Source organism: Pelodiscus sinensis, chromosome 21 (genome assembly GCF_052426305.1).
Source record: "Pelodiscus sinensis isolate ZL-2025 chromosome 21, ASM5242630v1, whole genome shotgun sequence".
In the NCBI taxonomy this organism is placed as follows: Eukaryota; Metazoa; Chordata; order Testudines; family Trionychidae; genus Pelodiscus; species Pelodiscus sinensis.
The window spans coordinates 27,341,928-27,362,429 of record NC_143072.1 but is presented as its reverse complement, the minus strand read 5'-3'; the positions used below and the strand labels follow the sequence as shown (position 1 = coordinate 27,362,429).

Below are 20,502 nucleotides of genomic sequence, written 5' to 3'. Positions count from 1 at the left end.
CAGAATCAGTAAGTATCTGAAGATTGGCTAGTTAAACTGAAGCAGATAAGAATCAAAGTCAATAGATAGACTCCCATGTCAGGAAGGATACTACACAGAGTTGTCTGCACCTTCAATGGCTGTTAAATTGGTAGTGTTCCAACCGACTTTCATCACAATTGAGTCCATTAGCATGTGAATTGCATTGTGGATGAATTGTAATTCCAATGTGCTACCACGTAGTCTATGAAGTGCTACCAGACCATTTGTTGTTTTTTCCTGTAACAGACTAACTTGGCTACCCCCTGAAGCTTCGGTTACAAACAAGTTACTCATCTCTCCCACCCTTTGAGGTTTCCACCATTTGATAGTACTTAGATACCACCCATCACCCTGCACCTTGTGGTTCAATTAGAACATCTCTATCCAACATGCTGTCATTTTCTGGACCTTTCCTGGACCTGGGGTTGGTATTTGTGGGGAGTGTAGAGACCAAGGTTATTTTTAATGAGCTGATGTTACCATCTTTTTGGAATATGCTTTCAGCTTATGACCAGTACCAATTGCTGTTATAGCCGGTACCTAGTACCAGTTACGATTCTACGTCTGTGCCTATTACCAATTAGTGTTTTACACACTCAGCCCTGTTCAGGCCAAATTCTGTGAGCAAGGGCCTGCCTCTTGGTCACAGGTTAGCTTTGCTTTAACAATACTCAAGACTTTACTAATATAGGTAAGTCTCAGGCCTCAAATCAGACCTGTGCTACATGGGCTTTTGTTTGTCCTTTATCTTACTATCTCAAAAAAGATATCTCGGCATTAGAAAAAGTTCAGAAAGGGGCAAGATAAATGATTAGGAGTATCTCTTGCCATTTGAGAGGAAATTAATAAGATTGGGACTTTCTATCTTGGAAAAGAGATGACCAAGGGGAGATACAACAAAGATGTATAAAATCATGACTAGTGTGAAGAAAGTAAATAAAAGTTATTTACTTGTTTTAAGAACTAGGGGTTACAAAATGAAATTAACAGGTAAGAGGTTCAAAACAAAAGGAAGTATTTCCTCACACAGAAAAGTCAATCTGTGGCACTTCCTGCCAGAAGAAGGCCAAGACTGTAACGGTTCAAAGAACTAGATAATTTCATGGACGTTGGGCCCATCAATGGCTGTTAGCCAGGCTGGGCAGGGAGGGTGTCCCTGGTCTCTGTTTGTCAGGGGTAGGAATAGGCAACAGGAGGGATCCTGTGATGATTCCCTGTTCTGTTCACTCCCTCTGGGACACTGTGGGCAGGCAGGACACTGGACTTGATGGACCTTGGGCCTGGTTATTCTTATGTTGAGTGGCCTGAGGGCTACGATGACTCACTGGCTGCCCAGCTGAGATGTTAGTGTGAGGTGCTCAGCCCCACTGGGAACAGCCCTCCCCTTCGGCCTGGGGGTGAAGCTTGGGGCCTGCCTCCACCAGCCTCTGGGCTGGGTCTCTGCCCTTCCACTCTGTTGCCCCTTGTGAGCCCAGGGCCATTTAAAATAGCCCCTTAGCAAGGGAGCGGGGGACAGTCTCAGAGCACCCTGCCTCCCCCTTAGTGTTGCCTTAAAGAGCCCCACCCCCCCAGCCCTTAGCGCTGCCTCAGCGCGCCCTGCCCCCCAGCCCTTAGCGCCACCTCTGAGTGTTCTGACCCCCAGCCCTTAGCGCCGCCTCAGAGCGCCCCGCCCCCCAGCCCTTAGCGCCACCTCAGCGTCCCGCCCCCCCGGCCCTTAGCGCCACCTCAGAGCGCCCCGCCCCCCCGGCCCTTAGCGCCACCTCAGAGCGTCCCGCCCCCCCTGCCCTTAGTGCCAGCTCAGAGCGTCCCGCCCCCCCAGCCCTTAGCTCCGCCTCAGAGCGTCCCGCCCCCCGGCCCTTAGCGCCACCTCAGAGCGCCCCGCCCCCCCCAGCCCTTAGCGCCGCCTCAGAGCGCCCCGCCCCCCAGCCCTTAGCGCCGCCTCAGAGCGCCCCGCCCCCCAGCCCTTAGCGCCGCCTCAGAGCGCCCCGCCCCCCCCCGCCCTTAGCGCCGCCTCAGAGCGCCCCGCCCCCCCCCGCCCTTAGCGCCGCCTCAGAGCGCCCCGCCCCCCCCCGCCCTTAGCGCCGCCTCAGAGCGTCCCGCCCCCCCCCGCCCTTAGCGCCGCCTCAGAGCGTCCCGCCCCCCCCCGCCCTTAGCGCCGCCTCAGAGCGTCCCGCCCCCCCCCCGCCCTTAGCGCCGCCTCAGAGCGTCCCGCCCCCCCCCCGCCCTTAGCGCCGCCTCAGAGCGTCCCGCCCCCCCCCCGCCCTTAGCGCCGCCTCAGAGCGTCCCGCCCCCCCCCGCCCTTAGCGCCGCCTCAGAGCGTCCCGCCCCCCCCCCGCCCTTAGCGCCGCCTCAGAGCGTCCCGCCCCCCCCCGCCCTTAGCGCCGCCTCAGAGCGTCCCGCCCCCCCGGCCCTTAGCGCCGCCTCAGAGCGTCCCGCCCCCCCGGCCCTTAGCGCCGCCTCAGAGCGCCCCGCCCCCCGGCCCTTAGCGCTGCCTCAGAGCGTCCCGCCCCCCCGGCCCTTAGCGCCACCTCAGAGCGCCCCGCCCCCCAGCCCTTAGCGCCGTCTCAGAGCGCCCCGCCCTCAGGCTGTGGGCCAATCACGCTGGGGGTGGGGGTGGGGTCTACGCGCGGTGCCCCGCCCCTGCGGCCAATGGGAGCTGCGGGCAGCAGCGCGCGGAGTCCCCGCCCCCCGCCGAGGAGCTGCCAGAGGCGCGTGCAGGAGCAGACCCGCCCACCCCGCGGCCGAGGGGGCCGGGCGCGTGCGCGGCGCTGGGCGGGAGGCGGCGCGCGCCATGGCGGAGCGGCTGCCGCGGCCCGGGCGCCTGGCCCCGGAGCGCGTGTACCGCCTGGCCGGGGCGCTGGGCGCCGAGCTGCAGCGGCTGTCGGGGCGCTTCGGGCCCGAGGCGGTGGCCGGGCTGGTGCCGCAGGTGGTGCGGCTGCTCGAGCTGCTGGAGGCGCTGGCGGGGCCGCCCGCGGCCGAGCCCGGCCCCGAGCCCGGCTGCCAAGACCCGGCCGAGGCGCTGCTGCGCACGGTGCAGAGCCTGAGGCGGCGCGAGGAGCCCGCGGCCCCCGCCGGGGAGGTGAGGGGGGTCTGGGGGGCGGGGCAGAGGGGGGGGGGGGGAAGGAGGGTGGGGGGGAGAGGGGGGGGGGGGGTCGGGACTGGGGGCAGCTCAGGGGGGGCGGGGGGGTTGGGGTCTTTGGGGGCGGGGGGTAGGTTGGAGTCTTGGGGGAGGGGGCTGTGGGGGGAGGGGCGGGGGGTAGGTTGGAGTCTTGGGGGAGGGGGCTGTGGGGGGAGGGGCGGGGGGTAGGTTGGAGTCTTGGGGGGGGGGCTGTGGGGGGAGGGTTGGGTGCTCTGGGGGCAGCGTTGGGGGCTCTGGGAGGTTGCCCTGGCAGCCAGTGCGCAGGCTAGGCAGTGTCATGCCATGGCTGCTCTCCGGGGAACTGAGTCCACCTGACCCCAAGCCCAAGAGGCTCCTGTGGGGTAAAGGGCAGAGCGTCTGGGGTGGGCAGGGCTCTGATCTCACTGGTGCCTTTTTTGCAGGCACTGGAGCAGAAGCTGGCGGAGGCCTGGAGGAAAGAACATGTTCTCCAACACCGGCTGGCCCAGCTAGAAGAAGAAAACCACAAGCTCCTGGCACAGCTGGCGGAGAGCCAGTCCCAGGAAGGTAGGTGTCCCTGGGGAAGCTGTTGCTGAATCCCTGCCAGCTTCTGAGTGCCGGGAAGTTCACTCTGTGAGGCTAGGCTGCAGTGTATCTGGCTTACAGCCCACTGTCATCCTTGGGATGCTCTGCTTATGTCTGGGGGAATAAACCTTTATTCTGATATCTGAGCACGTGCACATTCTATGTAATACCACCACCCTGTCTCTGAGGCATCTCACTTGATGAGACTGGGGGACTGAGGCCCAGGGTAAGGCTGTATATACTAGGGACCTCAGTTCAGCTGCACAGGTGTAAGCACTGTAGAGCTCTGAACTAGGCAGTGTGGTAGCTTCTAGTACGTTTAATTAGAAGCTTTGTTTATATTGGGGCTCCCAGAGGTGCTAGTAGAGTGTGATGACTCCCCCCCAGGGTGCCATCTGGTGCCCCTCTTCCCCAGCCCAACAGCCTAGGTTCCCACACTCACTGTACTGCTGTGATAAGCTGCTGTGCCCTCCAGCCTGCACTCTTGCCAGCGTGCATACAGTAGAAGGACACCCAGCTGCAGTTACATGCAGGCTCTCTGAGCAGCCTCTGCATAGGAATGCTACAGCTAAGGCAACAGCCAGCTTTTCAGACACAAAGCCACTCTGAAGTATGAACCCACAAGGACATTGGCTTGCTCTACACAGGGCAAGCTCATAGAATTCTCTCCCTCCCTCAGGGCAGTGGCATCTGCAGCAGTCTTTTGCCCCCAAGTTATGATTCCCACACTCTGCTTTAGGTAAAGCAAAACCAAGTTTATTAACTGCAGAAGATCAAAGCAGATTACCTAGCAAATAAACCAAAAACACAAACTAAATTTAAAAATGTTTCCAGGCGTTGTCTTGTGTGGGGTGCAGAGAACAACCAGATGATGTCACTCCATATATGTTTTTGCATGTGGTGGCAACCCTTTGTTTTAAAGCTGGGTTCCCAGACCAGTCTGTGGAGAAACACTGATATCCCAAGGTGGAGTCAACAGACGTGGTCACATCATATGTCTTTGTGGGGTCATAGCAGCCATTTATAGTTTCTGTTTTGGAATTTTACACTTATCCATACTAGTTTGTTTCAGTTGCATCTTTCAGTGTCAGTGGTTGATTGTATTTCCTTCGGTAAAGCACCTTTCATGTGATCAGGGAGTCTAGTAATTGAGTAAGACTCTAAACTAAGAATTTGAACTAACCAACTTCTAAAATTATAAGTTAAAAGAAGAAGTAGAGTAATAGTACAAGAGGAAGCAGCCACCTGTATGATCTAACAGAGGGCTTCCTTCTCTATTGCCACATGCTTGAAACTTAGAGTCCCGGGGATGGTGGTTTGACGGACCAGGCAGGTCTGGGCACAGCTGAGGGCGTCCGCTCAGGGCAAATTGCTCAAATTTGGGGCTCCTTACAGCCCCCAGAATGGAGACCTTCCCAAACAGGCCACAAACCAGTCCCACATAGCGCTTCAGCTGCCTGCCTGAAGCCTCATGAGCAAAACCCCTCTGAGACACCAGCAATATCTGTGTCCCAGATGGCCCTGGACCTCATACACAGGTGAGGGGGTCTTAGAACCCAATCTCACCTACCCCGAACAAGTTCTGTCCGGTTCCAAAAAACCAGCCACAGATCCCAGGTCAATTTACCCTCTGGACCTTACCCACAAGCCACGCTGAGCCAACCCTTTAGAATCTACCATCTAAAGAGTTTATTACTATGAGAACGAAAAGCACGAGAGTGAGGTTGTTAAAGTATCATACGTTACATGCATCGAATCGCCCAGTTCTCGATGCAGGCTCTAGCAGAGATGTTATAGCTGCTGGATTAAAAGTCCTTGTTGCACATCCTAGGTCAGGATGGGTCCACAGGTCTTCCTGGCTCGTGATCCCCTGCAAGGCTGCATCTGGTGTCAGGAGCAGATCTAAGTCCAGCACGGAGTCGACCACATGGCCTGTTTATACCTCCTCCCTGATTTCTTCCAAGCTGGAGGGAGTCACATGGCCAGTGGCCAGGTGTGTCTTTGGCCTTCAGAGGACCATTGTTCCCTGGAGCTTCGCTCATTAGCATGTCCATAGGCAATAATTCCTAGCCCATTATTCAAGCACATTCAGAGAGATTCCAGTCTCCATACAGAGTACAGACCCCTAACTCCACACACAGACATTATACAGATCTATGAAGAGCAGATACAGAATCAGAAGAAAGTAGCTTTTGTTTGACCCCTCACATGGCCCCTTTGTACCACTTTTGGGGCAAACACCCCCCATGGATGCAGCAGTGACCCGGCTGCTCCCCTCACAATCCCATAACGTGACAGGTGGTTGTTACTACCAAATTGGAACTTGTGAAAGCTAATTGGATTAGTATCCCACTATGCCTGAATGCACTGTAAGAGATGGTTCCTGCTCCAAAGAGTTTACATCTTACAGAAGTAATAAATGTGTTTAAAGAAAGAGAGGACAAGGGTTACTAAGAGGGAGAAGTTGTGTGGGCTGGCTGCATACATAGCTGTCAAGCTTAACAGAAGTAAGCAAGAGGCCTTAGTGATGTCATCCCTGATGTTCACTACTTGGTTAGGATGAGGAGGAGTTGGCAATGTGACATGGCAGAAGAACGGTGAGTGTTGTGTGAGGAGGAGGGGATGGTCCCATTCTGCACCGCCAGGTAGTGAGTAGAAGGGCATGGGCTTGTGTCAGAAAAAGATGGTGGTTGAGAGAGAATAGGCTAGGAGAGAAGCAGCTCTTAGGAGTTAGATCTGTGCAACATGGAGATGCACGAAGGCTGCATTCAGGATGGTGGTTGAGGGTAGTGCAAGGAGCAATGGGAGGAAATAAGGGGGAAACATTCGGATAATGTCAACAAGGTGTATACCGGGTGAGGGGGTGATCGGAGAGTCTGGGAGGGCTGGATTCTGTAAATTGGTTATTTAACCGGGCAATGCCAATAACGTCAGCTCCCGAAGGGGAGGAGGAAGAAGTTGCTGAGGCTGTGGTCACAGCTTAGTTGTCATTTCACAGTGGGGCTTGAGTAAAAAATGTGACTTCTGCCTTCGCTGGATGGTGATGCATGGTGTGGGAGCAGTTTGGCTCCTCATAGGGATGAGATGAGGGAATGGGGTAAGGGTGCTTTGGCTTGTTAGGCAGGGGCAGTAAGATGAAATGACCTTAATTGTCCCTTCTGGCCATAATCTGAGTTATTCTAGCAGCAGATACTACTGCCTCACCTTCAGCAGAGGACCTTGCAAACCTAGCTAGCTCCGGCACTAGGGTTAGCCACATTGGGAGCCCCAGCATGGATGGTTCTGGCTGCAGGAGCCATTCTTAGCAATTTGTCATCTAACCCTATTGGCAGCCTGTCTAGCAGGTGCTACATAAAATGTCTGTGGAAGGCAGGAGCCCATTTACTCGAGAGCTCCCAGCATTGCAAACATCAGTGCAGCTGAGACCATGTTGGCAGTGATGCAGAAGGGGGAGTTCTGTGACCGTCACTCGAGTAGCCCAGTCTGTGAGCGTGTAGCTGAGCAGGAGAGCAGAGATGCTACTGATGCATGTTCTCTTGGTGTTGGGTTTTAGACAGCACTTTTCGGAAGGAGAGAGAAGTGATGCTGCGGTTGAAAGAGGTGGTGGACAAGCAGAGGGATGAGATTCGTGCCCAGGCCCACGAGATAGTCCGCAAGAACCATGACACAGAGGCGGTAAGAGGCAGGGTGCCTGTGGCTTACTCCAGTGCTGTGAGGGTGGGGGAGCCATGCTGTGTGATCTGTTCTTGCACATTCCTTTGTCCTCCTGTAACACGTGCCAAGGTATTTGCTATAGAAGCAGGTTGTTTTTACATAGATCTTTGTACCCTTCTTAGCACTGTAGTATTGAGGCACCTATACGTGCCATGCTGCCATTCCTGGGAATGACTTGTGGCTTTGTGTGTCACTGCGAGAGAACAGAACCTGCAGCTGTATGCACAGTTGTCTCATGCTTGGCTGTGTCTGGTTTCTCAGCTGCAGGAGCAGTTAAATCGTTTCATGTCCATGAATGAGGATCTGCGCCATAAGCTGGCTGTGGTCCAGGCTCAGCTCAAGAGTGCTCTGGAAAAGAAAGAGGATTTGGAGACCATGGTGTTGGAAAATCGGAGGGAAATAGACAGACTGACCAGAACTGCATCTGCCGCATCCCCTGGGCTCAGTATGGTGAGTCAGAGAGCTGCAGTATCCATTCTACAGGGAGTGTCTAAACTCACCACTGCACAAGGCTGCAACAGGTCACAAATGGGTCAGGATTAGGGATGTGAATAACTAGTTGACTATCCAATAAGAAAATGCTTATTGGATAGTCAACTAATCACCCCCTCCCCCCCCGCCATGCCTCTGTCAGAAATAGGCAGGGGGGGAGGAAGGGGTGCTTCAAAGCAGCCTGGGGCCAGACTCTGGGCTGCACATGGTGCTGCTTTAAAACGCTGCATGCAACTCGGAGTCCCCAGCTGGCCTTGGGCCACTAGCAGTGTTTCAAACTGGCAGTTCTGCATGGAGCCTGGGGTCAGCTGGGGACGTCCCTGCTAACCCTGAGCTCCATGCGGCGCTGCTGCTTTGAAACATCACAGGGAACATGGAACCAGAGGGGGACTGCTTGAGTCCCCTGCTGGTCCAGTGCTCCCTGCAGCACTTTCGCCTTTGAAGTGTAGCAACAGCATGGAAGTTGGGAGAGATTGCAGAAGACTGGAAAAGGGCAAATCTAGTGCCCACCTATAAAAAGGGAAATAAGAACAATCCAGGAAACTACAGACCAGTCAGTTTAATTTCTGTGCCAGGGAAGATAATGGAGCAAGTAAGCAAGGAATCCATCTGGAAGATAAGGTGATAGGGAACAGCCAGCATGGATTTGTAAAGAGCAAATCATGTCAGACCAATCTGATAGCTTTCTTTGATAGGTTAACAAGCCTTGTGGATAAGGGAGAAGCAGTGGACATGGTATACTTAGACTTTAGTAAGGCATTTGACATGGTCTTGCATGACTTTATTAATAAACTAGGGAAATGCAACCGAGATGGGGCTACTATACGGTGGGTGCATAACTGGCTGGATAACCATTCTCAGAGTAGTTATTCATGGTTCACAGTCATGATGGAAGGGCATAAGTGGGGTTCCACAGGGGTCTGTTTTGGTACTGATTCTGTTCATCATCTTAATCAAAAATTTTATGATGGCATAGAGAGTACGATTATTAAGTTTTCAGATGCAATCCCTCTCATCTTGGTATCAAGTGCTTTAGAAGAGGGTCAAAATTCAAAATGATCTGGACACACTGGAGAAATGGCCCGAGGTAAACAGAGTGACGTTTAATAAGGGCAAATGGAAACTACTCCACTTAGGAGGGAACAATTTGTTTCACACATACAGAATGGGAAGCAACTGTCTAGGAAGTAGTACTGCAGAAAGGGATCATAGTGGACCACAAGTTAAACACGAGCCAACAGTGTGACACTTGCAAAAAAACAAACATGATTCTGGGATGCATTAATAGGAGTGTTGTAAGACATGAGAAATGATTCTTCCACTCTACTCTGCACTGATTAGGCCTCAATTGGAGTATTGTGTCCAATTCTGGGCACCACATTTCAAGAAAGATGTGGTGAAATTAGAGAAGGTCCAGAGAAGAGCAACAAAAATGATTAAAGGTCTAGAAAACATGAGCTATGAGGGAAGACTGAAAGAATTGGGATTGTTTAGTTACAAAAGAGAGGATTGAGAGGGGACATGACAGCAGTTTTCAAGTATTTAAAATAGTGTCACAAGGAGGAGGGAGAAAAATTGTTCTCCTTGGCCTCTGAGGATTGGATAAGAAGCAGTGGGCTTAAATTGTAGCAAGGGAGGTTTAGGTTGGACATCAGGAGAAACTTCCCACCTGTCAGGGTGGTTAAGCGCTGGAACAAATTGCCTGGGGAGGTTGTGGAATCTGTCACTGGAAATATTTAAGAGCAGGATGAACAGACACCTGTCAGGGATGATCTAGATGGTGCTTGGTCCTGCTGTGAGGACAGGGGACTGGACTCAGTGACATCTCAAAGTCCTTTCTAATTCTAGGATTCTATGATACAAGCTAGCTAATGATGTCCAGCTGGATATGTTAGCTAGCTAATGGTTACAGGAGGAATTCATCATGCATATGCTCCCAAGTCTGCAACTGACTGTCTTCTCAGCAGTGGCATCTCCCTTGCACCCAGAACATCTTAGGCAAGCTTCCTCACTTGGCTTGTACCTTGTTGGTAGCAAGGGGGCTGCCAGGGGTTTTGCAGTGACCCACCTGTCTTCCCAGCGTTTGCTCAGCTTTTCCTTCTCTTTGAATCCCTAGGATGGCGCAGCATCACCCGGGGAGGAGCTGCAACACCCAGACTGTGGGAGGAACTCTGCTCAGAGCTCCTTCTCTAAAGAAGAATTGCAGCAGATCCTGCAGGAGCGCAATGAGCTCAAGACCAGTCTGTTCTTGGTGCAGGAGGAGCTGGCCTATTACCAACGGTGAGCATTGCAGCAGGCAGGGAGTTGGCATCATGCTGGCTGGATTCCCATCAGGAGCATGACATTTGATGCAAGGCTGCCTTGAGAGGGTTGTAACATACACTGTAATTGAATTGTTGTGTAACTGCACAAGGTATTATCGGTTACATGAGTACTCAGTAGTCCCGGGGAGCCCCCTGCCACCGTGCACTGCTGCCACTGTATCAGAGGCAGCAATGCGAGGTGGCAGGTTGAGCTAGTTCATGAGGGGAGCTAGTTTAAAAACCTGACTGACTGGCTGCCTGCCTGCTGCCCTGCGCTGCTGCTTCTGATAGGGGGATCAGAGCTCCCCACAGATAGAGGCTGCTCTATGGGATGCCAAACAGCCTCTGTTTGCAGGGCCCGCAGGGCCCTCAGATCCCCCGTGGACAGGAGGTGCTGCCGTGAAGCAGCTTCTGCCTGCGGCGGGTCCAGGCTGCTCTGTGGGATGCTCAGACCTCCTACAGATGGGCTGCTCCATGGGATGAGGAGCAGTCTCTGTCCACAGGGATCTTGGCCTGCCTCTCCTAGGCAGCAGTGCGAGGGCACCGGCTCCTGCTTCTTCCTGCCCACTGCTGCCTCTGATACAAAGGTGATGCGGTGATGGGCGACTAGATTATCTGATAAGCCGATAAGCCTAGGCATAGAAGGCCTGACTACACGTTGACATCCTGCTGGACAAGTAGATCCAGGTCCCAGGGGAGAGGAAGGATTGACCCTTCCCTTTGCTTCATCCAGCAGGCTGGTACCTTTGGGTTTGTATGCCCCACTCCCACCCATGGCAGAGATGAATTATATAGCTGTAGATGGTCTCGGTTTAGGTCTCTGGAGTCCTTAAAACCTTGCCTTTCTGCCTTTTGCTTTCCGGGGCAGAGGGTGTGCTAGTCTGTCTCATTGCACCCTGCCTGTGATCTTTGCCTGTCTGGGCTGAGGGGGTTACTACAGGATAGCCTGTCTGGGACTGAATTCCTTGTTGCCAGGATTGAGGAGCTCTCAGGGAAGGGGTGACTGTTCCTGTCTCTGCTTAAGACTGAGAGCCTTGGGGAAGCCACTTGAGTTGTGGTATGTGCCTTTCCTGCTCCCAGGAGGCTGTGTGGCCTGGTGTCTCCTAGACCTTTGTGCACTGGCTGGTTTGTTTCCCCAGGGAGTTGCTAAATGAGGAGCGAATCCCAGGCCTCCTGTTGGATGCCATGAAATCCACCATCAAGAAACAGCGGAAAAAAATCCGAGCCAAGATGTTGGGGACTGTGGAGGAGCCAGCGAGCAGGTGAGTCAGCAGCTCGCTGTAGGGACCTGGGAGCTTGAGCTGGGATAGCGCTTGCTTATTCCACGACTGGATGGACACTGGTGGCCCTTCCGCTGCTGAGAAGAAAGGAGAGAACTGCCTCTGTCTGGGAGAGGCTGCCAGCTGGAAGTCGAGGAGGAGCAGTGCTGTGCAGCACGGGAGCCCCTGGTATTGCCATGCCCAGGGACTCCTGACCACCGGGCACTCAGTACGTTTCATTGTCACTGGGCTGTATGCAGCTTGCTGGGCTGTCGGACGCTACTTGTTGCTGCAATGGAGTCTGGTGATGGGGGTGCATCTGGGACAGCCAGAAGTGCTGGGGAAGGACTTGCCACTGGGCAGGGGCCTGTTTGATACTGTCACAAGCTGTCCTGAGGGTGGTATTGAAGATGGCAGCTGGGATATTCCATGCAGGGGTCATGGGAGTAGAACCCGCTCCTGCAAGTGCAGTGACTCATGGTTACCTGTTGTAAATTTTTTGTAATTCCAGCTCCCCGCCCTGCTTTGTGGGCTGTCCCCTCCTCACCCCCGGAATGGACTAGTTGGGTGTGTTGGAATGCAGCTCAATGACTTTTAAACTGTCTTCAATAAAGATCTGAAATGGCCTAGCTTTTCTACAGCTCTCTGATAACTGCTTGCTTACCTTCTGCAGGGGCGTGGCTCTTGGAGGAGCCAACATCCAAGCACCATTGCATGGGTGGAAACAGGCATCATAGTGCCCCTGGGGACTAGACCCCCAGTAGGGGAGTGACCAGGTATTAGGAGGAAGAGAATTAACTGCAGCCTTAGCTATACCTTGGCACAAACATTTCAAGCATGGGCCACTAGAACCTACATTAGGCCCCTAAGGTTGCATAGGTGAAGGCCTTCCCTTTCTCCCTGGTGAAGACTTCTAGCTCCGGTTAACACGTAAAATGCAAAGCAGTTCAGAGTCGTCTTTGAATTAAGAGGTCACGGTCAACCCCTGGCTCCACCTTAGGTTTTAAATCAAGATCTGCACTTGTGAAAGCTACAGTCCTCTGCCTCTTTGGTAGGGCTTACTTCATGTGTTCTTAGTGCAAGTTAACAGGGCTTCCTGCTGAAAACTTGTCACTGGGTACTGTAGGGTGAATGTGGCTTTCCCTAATGTAGTTGAAAGGGGGAGTCCCCTAGTGACTGGGTACAGAAGGAGGGTTCAGCTTTGGCTACGTGGCCAGCAAAGCAAGAAACAATGATTTTTCTTGTCTGCATCTGCCCCCAGCTTGCTTAATTGCTCTGTAGTGCTGGAATATTATTTAATACAAGGGGCAGCAGCAGCTATCACCAGAGCCTTCTGAGGGCTAGCAGTGGTCTAGGGCTAGCCTGACTGTGTCCCTAACAGCGTCTTAGAGCAGGGGCAGGGCTACTGGCCTGCACTAACAAAGCTAGTGCAAACTCCAAAGCCTGTGTCTTGGCTGAGCATGGTTGACTGCTGGTTCCTAACTTCGGGACCTTTGATTTGGGTAGCCCTGGTTCTGGAGCTATGCCTGGGGCTGGAGCTGTTAGTTTTGAATTTAATTGTTACCATCACTAGCATACAGAGCTCTTCCCAACACTGATCAGTCAGGGGCAAGCACCCTCCTGCGAGCAGGGCTGTGCGATGGGGTCTGTCCCTGCCTATGCTTTGCAGTGTAAGAGGTAATCTCCCTTCTGCCAAGGGTGGTTGTGGTGTCAGCAGCACACCTGCCCCATGTACCTCCACTAGCAACAAGCCCTTCCCACTCGCTTCTGTGCCTCTGCACTGTTATGGCCAGTGGCGGGGAAAGGGAGCCTCTTGCCCCGCAGACTGAACTGGACCATGAGGGCCTGGGGGCAGGACCTGTGTCCTGGGGAGTTTGCAGAGCACACAGCCTTCCAAGTAACTAGGGACTGACTTTTCCTCTCCTGAGCCCTGTAGCTGAGGTGGGTATTGGGGACCCCTTTGCCACTAGTGTCATTCCTGCTGTTAAATGCAGAAGGGCCTATTCCTGAGCATGGGGAAATCCCATCTCCACAGAATCTGCTGCCTCATAGTTCAGTCCAGCAGGGTGGGGACGGGCCAGCCCAAGGGATGAACAGCTGTGGGTGGTGGGAGGTGTGGAAGAGGAAGGCCCAGCTGTGAGCTTGAGCATGTGAATTCTCTGTGCGATGGCCAAGCCTGCACCCTTCCCCAACTGCTTCAGGGTCTGTAGGGGCTTGTGCAGATGGGCAGCCCTGTCAATGGCTAGAACTGGCTTCTCTTTGGGGATGCCTTTGAGTGGCTGACACAGCCCTCTCAGTCACCAGACTCCAGTTCATCACGTGTTGGCCCGTACGCAATCAGGAGAATAGCAGAAGAATGGGCTGTGCAGGGTGGTGGTGCTGGCAGCGCTCTGGTGCTTGGCGGCAGTTGACGAATGGCTGCAGTGTTCGGGCTGGCTGGAAAGGCTCCCTTAATGCTTCCTCGCACTGTCCCCCTTCGTGCCAGATACACACGCAGTCTGGCCAATGACTCTGCCATCTTGCACTCTCGCTAGCTGGTGGTTGCCAAGGGTTGTCTGATTGCTTGCACTTCCTTGTTCTCTGTTTGCTGGCAGGAGGGAGCGTGGTGTCCTTTCCCTAACACTCAGCACTGGTCTTGGCCTTTCCTGGTTATTTTGTCTACTCTTGGAAAAGCCTGGCTGCTCATGGTAACTAGACAGAGGCTGTCTGTAGCTTCCCTCTCTGTGTGCCACTGGGAGAAGAGAAGGATTTTCAAAAGAGCCCAAGTGATTTATGGCTGCAAGTGTCATGGGCTTTCAGTGGGTCCTGAGTCAAAGTCCCAGTGAAAAGCAAGGAGATTTGGCCCCTAAAGGTGCCCCTATGTTGCAAGCGAAGGTGTTGTTAGACACACAGGCACCTTGTTCCCTGCCCCAGCTGTGATCTAGCTAATGGGTTTAAAATAGTAGCATTGATGTGGAAGTGCAGGCTAGCAACCAGTGTGTGTCCAGGCTTCTCACAATGCACACATACTGGTCTTTAGCCAGTGCTGATACCTAGGCCGCCCCATTTGAACTGCTAGGAATGTCTGTGCCAGCTCGATGGAAGCTAATTCAGATTGTCAACGCAGAGCTCTGGAACAGTCATGGAGTGTGAGATTGTCAAGTGTGGGTGCTGTTGAGAACCCTAAGGGTGGGGCCTACCACTAGCCATCAGACAAAGCTGTCCTTTCCTACTCTGATGCCCCCAATAATGCTGTCCTGGGCCCTGTTAGCAGCAGTGTGAGCCCCAGAACAGCTGAGCTGCTGACATTTTTAACACTGTCAAAAGACGAATAGGCCTGTGGCATCTTAGAGACTAACCAAACTCAATAGGCTCATGAGCTTTCATGGGTAAAACACTTCATCAGATGAACTGGAGTGGGACTAACAGAAACCAAGAGATGTATGTAAATGCAGAAGTACCAGTAGGACCTGTGTTAATGAGGCTAATTAAGTGGGCTGGATGTATATCTTACATAGCTTTTGATGTGGAAATGCAGATGTTAATGACAGGAGAATCAAAAGCTAGTATGGGACACAGCCAGCCCACTTAATTAGTCTCATTAACACAAATCCAACAATTAACTGGTGGTATTTCTGCTTTTACATACGTCTCTTGGTTTCTGGTCAGTCCACTCCAGTTCATTTGCTGAAGTGGGTTTTACCCACGAAAGCTCATGATTCTATAGTTTGGTTAGTCTCTAAGGTGCTGCAGGAGTATTTGTGTTTAAAGTTACAGACCCTGCTCCCCCTCAGTGCTAAAAATCTCAATGTGACTGAGCTGTAGGTGCAGACCAGTGCCCATCCAGCGTAGAGCATCCTGCAGAGCTGCCACCAGGGCAGCAGAATATGACACTCCTGCTGTTTGGAGTGGCTCATGGTAGTGCTTAGCTTAGTATGTTCTGAAATTCAGTTTTGTCCAGGCAGTGAAAAATATGAACTGCTGGATCACGAACAGTCTTACATGATGTCCCAGCCTCTCCTTCACCTTTCCAGTCACTCTTGCCATCCAGCCAAACTGGACTTAGTGATAAATGGTTACACCAGAACTCTCACCACATTTAGATTGCTCCCAGTCCTGAGACCAGTTACTTACCCCAGATGAATTGGTGCTCTAGGTCCTACATGGAAGCCCATGCCTGTAGCCAGTCCTATAATAAACCACCTAAGGGTTATTAACTAGGAAAAAAGAGAGTTGTGGTTAAAAGAAGCAGCTCTGTAAGTGCAAATGAGTTACCATCTAAATCTTAAGAGTGACAGTTGTAATCATTCCAAGTGCCTTTCAAAGCAGACCCAGGAGGCAGCCTCTGGATCTCTGGCTTCAGCACAGGCTTTGTCCACACCACACAGCTCTTTAGCAACACAGCAGTGTCATGGGAAGCTGGGCGGTGCAAACACCATTTGTCTGCATTTTGATGACAAAAATCCTCTGCCTCCCTCAAGCAGCATTTGCTTTGTTGGCAGGAAAGCTCTGCCAATGTTTCTCTCCTCTCTGAGGTGGGAGGTGCTCACAGTTCAGAGCAAATATTTTTTACAGTTATGGCACCTCCCTGTATTAAATGTTACCGCATAGTGGGATATGGATGTGAGATTAACACATGCAGCGACATACAAGCATCTTATCGCGTCTAAACACCATGTATGTTCTTATGAAACTCATCCCTGTTTAGAGCATGACTAACACATGGGATCTGGCGTGGTCTCCAGTTAGGGGTTGTCAGTCCTTAGCTAATGGCTGCAGCCTGAGCAAGAGCTGGTGTAACCACCACCAGAAGGATTTGAATCTGGGACCTCTGGAGCTTAGTGTAGGAGCCGCTACAGCTTGAGCTAACAGCCAGCTGGCCGCCAGTTTCAGCCATAGAGCTCCCTTGTTCTTATCTCTGGCTCTAAGTGGGACGGTGATCCACACTAGGTGTGGGTGTTACACTGGCATCTCCCCTGCTACTGCCACGCTAACAATGGTGAGAAATTGCTTCCAAATTTCAGCTCACCTAGGGAGGATGCTGGCTTCTGCTGTGGGGTGAGCTCCTTCCAGGGACCATGGGAAGGTCCCTTTAGAGCTGTGAACCTGTCACCCTAAGGCCAAAACTGCCCAGGTGCTGAAAATGCGAAGCTGTGCCTGGTTCCAGCTCTTGGAGAGGAAATGGGGGGAGGCATGTGCTGACATGGGTGTAAGTATGTAAAAGTAGCGTGGTGACCATGGCTGTTGTACAGCTGTACAGCAGGGGTCACACCGGAGAGTCTGCCCGTACTTTGATGGTGAAGATGCCCCAGAGGTGACGTAGCTAATGTTTGCAAGGGGCATTGCGGGCAAAGAGCACTGAGCATCATTGTGCGTAGTGTAAATTGCGATTCTGTATGAAACTTACAACAGAATTTCTGTACCCCCCCCCCACTAATATGCAGCCACTGCTGGGGTGCAGCTGACCGTTCATTTTGAGAACTCATCTGGAGACAAGCAATGCAGCATACCCTTTCCAAAAAGCAAAGAGCAGCTCCTGACTCTTCCCATCCCTGATGAGTCTCTGGGGACTATTTAAGGTGGGAGAGTAACTAGGAGTCAGAGGAGAAAGATAACAAAGGGGGAAAACTGGCTTAATGGCAAGAAGAACCGCCTGGTTGGTGATTAGTACTGGCCTCTGGCATGGTCCCAAGGGGCACAATCCTGCCCTGGCTCCAGGAAATGGACCGGATGGGACCCAAGGGATCTTGCTAGTTTTCACACACTGTGACTGCCACAGAGCAGCCCTGCTCACCAGTGCGGGGCAGGGAACGAGGGTAAATCCTTGCCCAGCTGAACATGCGGGAGGGAGAAGGCAGAAGGTGATTGCTCTTTGGAACTGGGTCACATCCGACACCGTTACGCTTGCAGAGAGCCCTGGAATCTGCACTGGGCACAGGTGGCCAGGGCCTCAGTTCTGTGCCGCATCCATGAGGCAGTGTTCCGTGCGGGACACCCTGTAGGCTTCCCTAGGGAACAGCTTCCAGAAATCCAACCCCAGTTCTGCAGCTGAATCTGGGCTAGGGTATCTTGAGAGTTGGTCAGGATTCCCATGATGCTTTGTGTGATGGAGCTGTTGCCCTCCCCTCCCCCATGTGGGTCTCATTTATGGTTAGGGTGAGAGGAGCTGGCATTCTCCTTTCTGCGTACGGTACGAAGCCGAAGTGGAAAGTCAGAGGGTTTCTTACTCACCATTTCTCCGCTTTTTCCCGCTAGTGATGAAGATGAGACTTCATGGCTCCCAGCACCTACTGTAGACTGTGTGGACTCTCAGCCTCGCGAATCCAAAATCAAGAGCTTGTAAGTTTGCACCTGATGTGGGGAGGTAGCCCTATGGCGGAGGAATAACTAGCCCCTTCGGCAGAGGTCTGGGCCAGCCCTCGCAGGATGGGGAGAGTGCCATTCCCCAGCTCTGCTCTGGCCCTGCCCAAGCTGTGCCCTACACCTGGCCCCAGCCTCAGCATGGCTCCACAGCCAGCTGAGGGCCCGGCTGCCGTTCTGTTCCCGCCTCTAGCCTTGACCCCTCACAGTGGCTCTTTTCCTGCCTAGGGCCAAGGCTGGGGGCCAGGAGCAGAGCTGCAGCTGGCCCCGGGCCTGGCTGCTGGCCCCCACAGTGGCTCAGCTGTGGCTTCGATCCTGCGCTCTCTTCCCTCAGCCTTGACCCCAACTCCCTTCCCTCCCCTCCCTGGAGCCATGGCCCTACTCCCGGCTTTGAGGGCTGCGGTGGGGGACCACTGCCTTAGAGCATTATAGCTGGCTACAATACCTGTGAGGCGTTCCCTGCGGAGAACAGGACTGTGCACTGTGAGGAGGAGCAGTCCCTGCCCACAGAGCTGGCACCATCGTACGGTGGTGTGTGTGCACATAGGGCATTGGGGGCTGGCATTTGTGAAGAGCTCTGAGAGGCCCGCCCAGGCTTTCTATGCTCATTCCCAAGCCCTAGCGTGATTTGGAGCCCCCAGGGTCAGTGGTGCCATAGGACAGGCCAGCCTGTGTCATACAGGTTCTTGAGTGCCAGGAAATCATAGAACCATAGAACACTAGGACTGGAAGGGACCTTGAGAGGTCATCGAGTCCAGCCCCCTGCCCTCACGGCAGGATCTGGTACCATCTCCATCCCTGATAGACATTTATCTAACTACTCTTCAATATCTCCAGAGATGGGGATTCCACAACCTCCCTGGGCAATTTATTCCAGTGTTTGACCACGCTGACAGTTAGGAACTTTTTCCTAATGTCCAACCTAAACCTCCCTTGCTGCAGTTTAAGCCCATTGCTTCTTGTTCTATCCTCAGAGGCCAGGAAGAACAATTTTTCTCCTCCTTGTGATACCCTTTTAGATACCTGAAAACGGCTATCATGTCCCCCCTCAGTCTTCTCTCTTCCAAACTAAACAAGCCCAATTCTTTCAGCCTTCCCTCATAGGTTATGTTCTCTAGACCTTTAATCGTTCTTGTTGCTCTTCTCTGGACCTTCTCCAATTTCTCCACATCTTTCTTGAAATGCTGTGCCCAGAACTGGACACAGTACTCCAACTGAGGCCTAATCAGCACAGAGCAGAGCATAATAATGACTTCTTGTGTCTTGCTCACAACACACGTGTTAATGCATCCCAGAATCATGTTTGCTTTTTTTTGCAACAGTATCACGCTGCTGACTCATATTCAGCTTTTGGTCCACTATCACCCCTAGATCCCTTTCTGCCGTACTCCTTCCTAGACAGTCGCTTCCCATTCTGTGTGTGTGTGAAACTGATTGTTCCTTCCTAAGTGGAGCACTTTGCATTTGTCCTTATTAAACTTCAGCCTGTTTCCCTCAGACCATTTCTCCAATTTGTTCACGAGGAACATGTCCCCATGAACAGGTATCTCCAGTGGATAATAGGGATGTGAAAGGTTAACTGGAAAGCATCATCCTTAAGGGATGGTAACCAGTGGGGGCTGGAGCAGCTTCCTGCCTGCTGTTGGGGGGGACTGCTCCAACCCTGGAGAGGCCTGTCATGGGCAGGGGCTGCTCTGAAGAAGAGCAGCCCCTCTCCATGGCAGGCCCGGGGGTCCCGCAGGCAGGGACTGCTTTGGTGGGATCTGGGATCTAGTGGCAGCCCCAGCATGGGAATAGGCGCCCCATGCCTGGAGTGTGCCCCGCCAGGATCCCGCGTACTCAGGTGACCTCGTTCAATGTCAGGTTAGCCTGCTGTTTAGTGACTAACCAGAGTTTCACATTCCCAGCGGACAGTGGCTCTGACGGCCGCTTTGGGGATGTCGCTCTCTCGTGGCCTTGCACTCCCCCTGCTCACCCACTCTCTCTCTGCTTTCCCTGCAGTTTTGGTCTGTGGTATCACGGCAGCAGCAAAGACCCCCCCAGGCCAGGCTGCTCTGGCGTGTGGGAAATCATTGACTCGCAGGATGTGCATTCTGAGCAGGAGGAAGAGAACAAACCCACACCGGGCTCCCCTGGCAGAGCGGTGCCTCGTCCCTGACCTCAGCTGAGCACGATGCCAGCCAATGGCCCAGCAGCAGCACCTGCCCCTCCAGGCCCCTCTCGGAGGCAATGTGATGGGAGGCTCAGTAGCCGCAGCTGCATTAGGAAAATTAGTCTCCCATTGCAGCAGCTGGCCCTGGAGGTGCAACGGCACAAGTGGCCGTGATAGCCTGATGTGTGCAGGGTGAAACGGCTCTGCCCCTGCCAGCGCCCGCACCTCCTGTGTGCACAGTCAGTGCCCAGCCCCCATCAGTGGCAGCTTGACCCCATCAGATGCTCAGATCCAGCTGTGCTCGTGGCTCAGCCCTCGTCGAAAGCCTGTGCCCCTCTGCACTTGCAGCTCAGCCCTTGCTGAATGTCCACTCCTCATCGGCGCCGCACCTGCGATCACATGGGCATAGCCAATGCTCCTCCTGTCTCTGTACTCATGGCTCAGCCACCCCAGCCAGCGCCTGTCCCTGCGCTGCCCGTCACCCATACCACGGCCACCCCAGCCAGCGCCTGTCCCTGCGCTGCCCGTCACCCATACCAC

General features: G+C 53.4%; 1 protein-coding gene across 1 annotated transcript; it reads left to right on the top strand.

Annotated features, from left to right (window-relative positions):
- The first annotated feature begins 2,710 nt into the window (after positions 1 to 2,710).
- On the top strand, positions 2,711 to 20,154 carry RILP (Rab interacting lysosomal protein). Its single transcript, XM_075904488.2, has 8 exons — positions 2,711 to 3,100; positions 3,562 to 3,685; positions 7,257 to 7,378; positions 7,679 to 7,867; positions 10,026 to 10,189; positions 11,352 to 11,474; positions 17,706 to 17,789; positions 19,812 to 20,154. Exons 1-8 carry the CDS (start codon positions 2,813 to 2,815, stop codon positions 19,966 to 19,968), a joined length of 1,251 nt encoding a protein of 416 aa, XP_075760603.2. The 5' UTR covers positions 2,711 to 2,812; the 3' UTR covers positions 19,969 to 20,154.
- Positions 20,155 to 20,502: the final 348 nt, after the last annotated feature.